Source organism: Teleopsis dalmanni, unplaced genomic scaffold, assembly GCF_002237135.1.
Source record: "Teleopsis dalmanni isolate 2A unplaced genomic scaffold, ASM223713v2 unscaffolded_contig_3880, whole genome shotgun sequence".
Taxonomy (NCBI): domain Eukaryota; kingdom Metazoa; phylum Arthropoda; class Insecta; order Diptera; family Diopsidae; genus Teleopsis; species Teleopsis dalmanni.
The window spans coordinates 1-3,182 of record NW_024035262.1 but is presented as its reverse complement, the minus strand read 5'-3'; the positions used below and the strand labels follow the sequence as shown (position 1 = coordinate 3,182).

The window sequence follows — 3,182 nt, the reverse complement described above, 5'->3', positions numbered from 1 at the left end:
CATTAAACTATATAAATATGTATATGTAAGTGCAATATAACCTTATAAAGAAGTAAAAATAAATGTTATGGACACAATTTCAATATATAGAAAACGATAATACAAATAATAGTCCGAAAGGATTCAGCATACAAATTGAACCTGAAATTGGGTAAAGCGTGTGGTAAATACTTAAATTCAATAAAATATAGTTTATCATAATGGTGCAATGAACTTCATTATCATATAATATATAGTCAGGCGCAAAGCAATGAACTCTTATGAAGATAGAAAATTCCAATGGAATATTTTCGAAATGATAATAAAATTAATCGTTTAATCAAATTTTGCGGTAAGAAATAGATTGATTTCAAATCGCTCTAATACCTATTAACGAATGTGTGTCTTCAATTTTTGTAGATATATAAAATACGCTTTGTAAAAACGTAAGCCGAGATCTTGTTGCAAAATTTTTCACAGTCTCAAAGTGCAGAGGTAATGTCAAATCAAAGAATTAGGCACACCATTGATAATGACTTCAACAGTGATTATAGGTTCATCTGTGTGATATCTGCAAATTTTCGACGGTGACTTGGCGTCCGAAAGGGTAAACATGCTGAATATTTGAACTATTATGTTGAGCATAAAATTGACAATATACTTTGTTTTGACTGACTTGCAAAATGACATGTAATAATAAATAATAAACGTTAGGCGAACTTACTTAAAGTAACGAAGGAAGTGAGTAAAATGTACACCATTAACCTACTATCGTTCTTTCATAGATGTCGCTGCAATCTAATAGATTTTGCAAAGGATTTCTTATTAAACCTGTCTTGTCAGATCGTTTGATAGGTTAAGTTAGTTTATACTGGCGGCACAGGGGATACACTTATGTTAAGCTTAATAACTCATTGTGTTATCATATAGGTCTTGCAGTTGACTGACATAGAAAAGCGGCGCCGTCCTTTCATCGTTCCCTTCACAACTGAGACAGGAAGATTTGAAAGGAAGATTCAATCTCTTAACAATATTTCATAATCTTTTTTATGCTTTGGACAAAACCACCACAAAACTGACATCTCTACAGGGCATCTCAGTTAGAGTATTGGATTTCTTCTTTATTGCACTCAATCAACTTGTATACAAATGTTTACATTTCACTGAGTCTCTCCATCTTTTATTAAGTACAGCACAGAAAAAACTTAGCAAATGTCAACTAGGTATATGCCTAGATTATTTAGGTATACTGAGTAATTTCCTGAAGCACCTCGTCTGGCTATGGCACGTCTGCTTCGCAGTTGTTAAAAATTATTCAATAACCGGGGACCTATATTAGAGACATGTTGAACTGTGTCAACATCTCGTTAAGAAATGTGTAGTAGTCAAGAAAGTAATAAAGTTCGTTTGTTATGGAGTACTGATTTTGTAAATAAATTTTCGCAATCTTAACAATATGTCGAAAAACAATAAACTTTTTGACAGTTAAAACACATTAAAAAGATTATTTGCTTAAAAAAAACACAATTTTTTATGGAATCATGTTAAATAACTCTTCAACAGAATCTTGCATATTTGCATTATTAATCTCATTCTTACTTATCAGAACAATAGACTCCAGCATCAAGTGCTAATCCCCCACACATTATAGAAGATAATAACGCGATCATAAAGTTTGGTACAAACTAACATCACAGCAAGAGAACTGAAATTAGTTAAACTTAACCTTTAATGAAAGCAGGTTTTAACTGTGAGCAAAACACATTCATAATATGTTAAAAATGTTTGTGAGAAGGAAATTATTTATTATTATTTATATTTTAAATTTTAAACAGTACTAAATAAATTTTTTGTTTATTTCAATTTTCAGTTTTTGGTAATTTTCGTCATAGTGGGTTTTGAGAATATCTCTGCAGTTTGTAATCAGTGCAGTCACGAAGGTTTTGCCTGTGTAACAGAAACGGAATATCAAGTCTGTTATAATGGTTAGATTCTCTAAACGTACATTTTCGACATATATGTTTTATTCAATGAACTATTTTTTAATTTAAGGCACTGCTGATACTTCTCTTACATTTAGTTGTCCCGATACTACAATATGTACTTCTCTAAATACATTTATATGCTCTCCAATTACAATACCTGAAATAAGACCAGATTGTGAACTCGGTTCTCGTTGTGATGTATGTGACAATATGAATGATAGGGACTTCACTTGTACGAGTCGTACCAGCTACACACTATGTACAAATGGTGGTCTAACAGAAGTACGTGGCTGTTGTCCGTTTGGCTATATATGTAATTTATATGGCACTGCTCAAACACCTTGCATATTAGAAAATTGTAGTTAATTATTTTAAAAATATATATACGGGCGTTAATAAGTTTATTGATATCGATTTTTATCGTAACTATAATGCTATATTAAAATATATAATATTACCATATAAGAAAATTTAATAATTTGATATTAATTTAATAATATGGCATTTATAACCTTATTAAGGAAATATCTACTTTACGTCAAAAATAAAAGATTAAAAGATGTAGAAATAATATACCTGAAGATAAATCATCCCATATTAATATGGCTTGGATTGCGTTTAATTCTAACAAAAGAAATGAAGATCTAGAAATTATCAGAAAAAGTCATATATATAACACATGCATGAAATCGTGGATCTATATGAATATAAAACTTGAACGTGAACAACAACACCAAGCAAAACCTATAAGTTTTTTTTATAAGATGTACATAGTATAGTACATATAACACAATAGTAGTAGGTAATATATAGTTGCAATATATTAATTAATGCTATAATTTTATATAAGTGTGTTGCATCCCTTTATTTACCATATTATATGACTGTAGTTATAAATGTAACTCTGGCTGGCATTCATGACGGAATAATAGTTTTTACGATTGTTTTTAGAGATATATAGTGAGTCATGCAGGCACCTTACCATAATGTAATAATTTGAAAATAAAGATAAATATAATAAGCTAATATTTGGAAGATTTGATTTAAGGTGCTTAATTCCTCAATTTCTTAAAGTTATTTTCGCCTGACATCTCTTCTATACGACCTTCAAGTATTAGTTTAAGTTAAGTTGTATATGTTCTTAACATTCTTCTTTCTGGTTTTATTGTTCTGTACAGCTCCATATTATTGACCCTGACAATCCAAGAAATTTTCAGG

At 29.9% G+C, this 3,182-nt stretch overlaps 1 protein-coding gene across 1 annotated transcript; it reads left to right on the top strand.

Annotated features, from left to right (window-relative positions):
* The first annotated feature begins 1,705 nt into the window (after positions 1-1,705).
* On the top strand, positions 1,706-2,339 carry LOC119665199. The gene is made up of 3 exons (XM_038074492.1): positions 1,706-1,766; positions 1,850-1,964; positions 2,032-2,339. The coding sequence occupies exons 1-3, from the start codon at positions 1,752-1,754 to the stop codon at positions 2,328-2,330; spliced, it is 429 nt and encodes a 142-aa protein (XP_037930420.1). The 5' UTR covers positions 1,706-1,751; the 3' UTR covers positions 2,331-2,339.
* The last annotated feature ends 843 nt before the right edge of the window (positions 2,340-3,182 follow it).

Bases quoted from the DNA above. Each gene is read 5' to 3' on its own strand.
- LOC119665199 (XM_038074492.1), top strand. The intron at 1,965-2,031 runs GTTAGATTCTCT...TTTTAATTTAAG, and splicing joins ATATCAAGTCTGTTATAATG to GCACTGCTGATACTTCTCTT.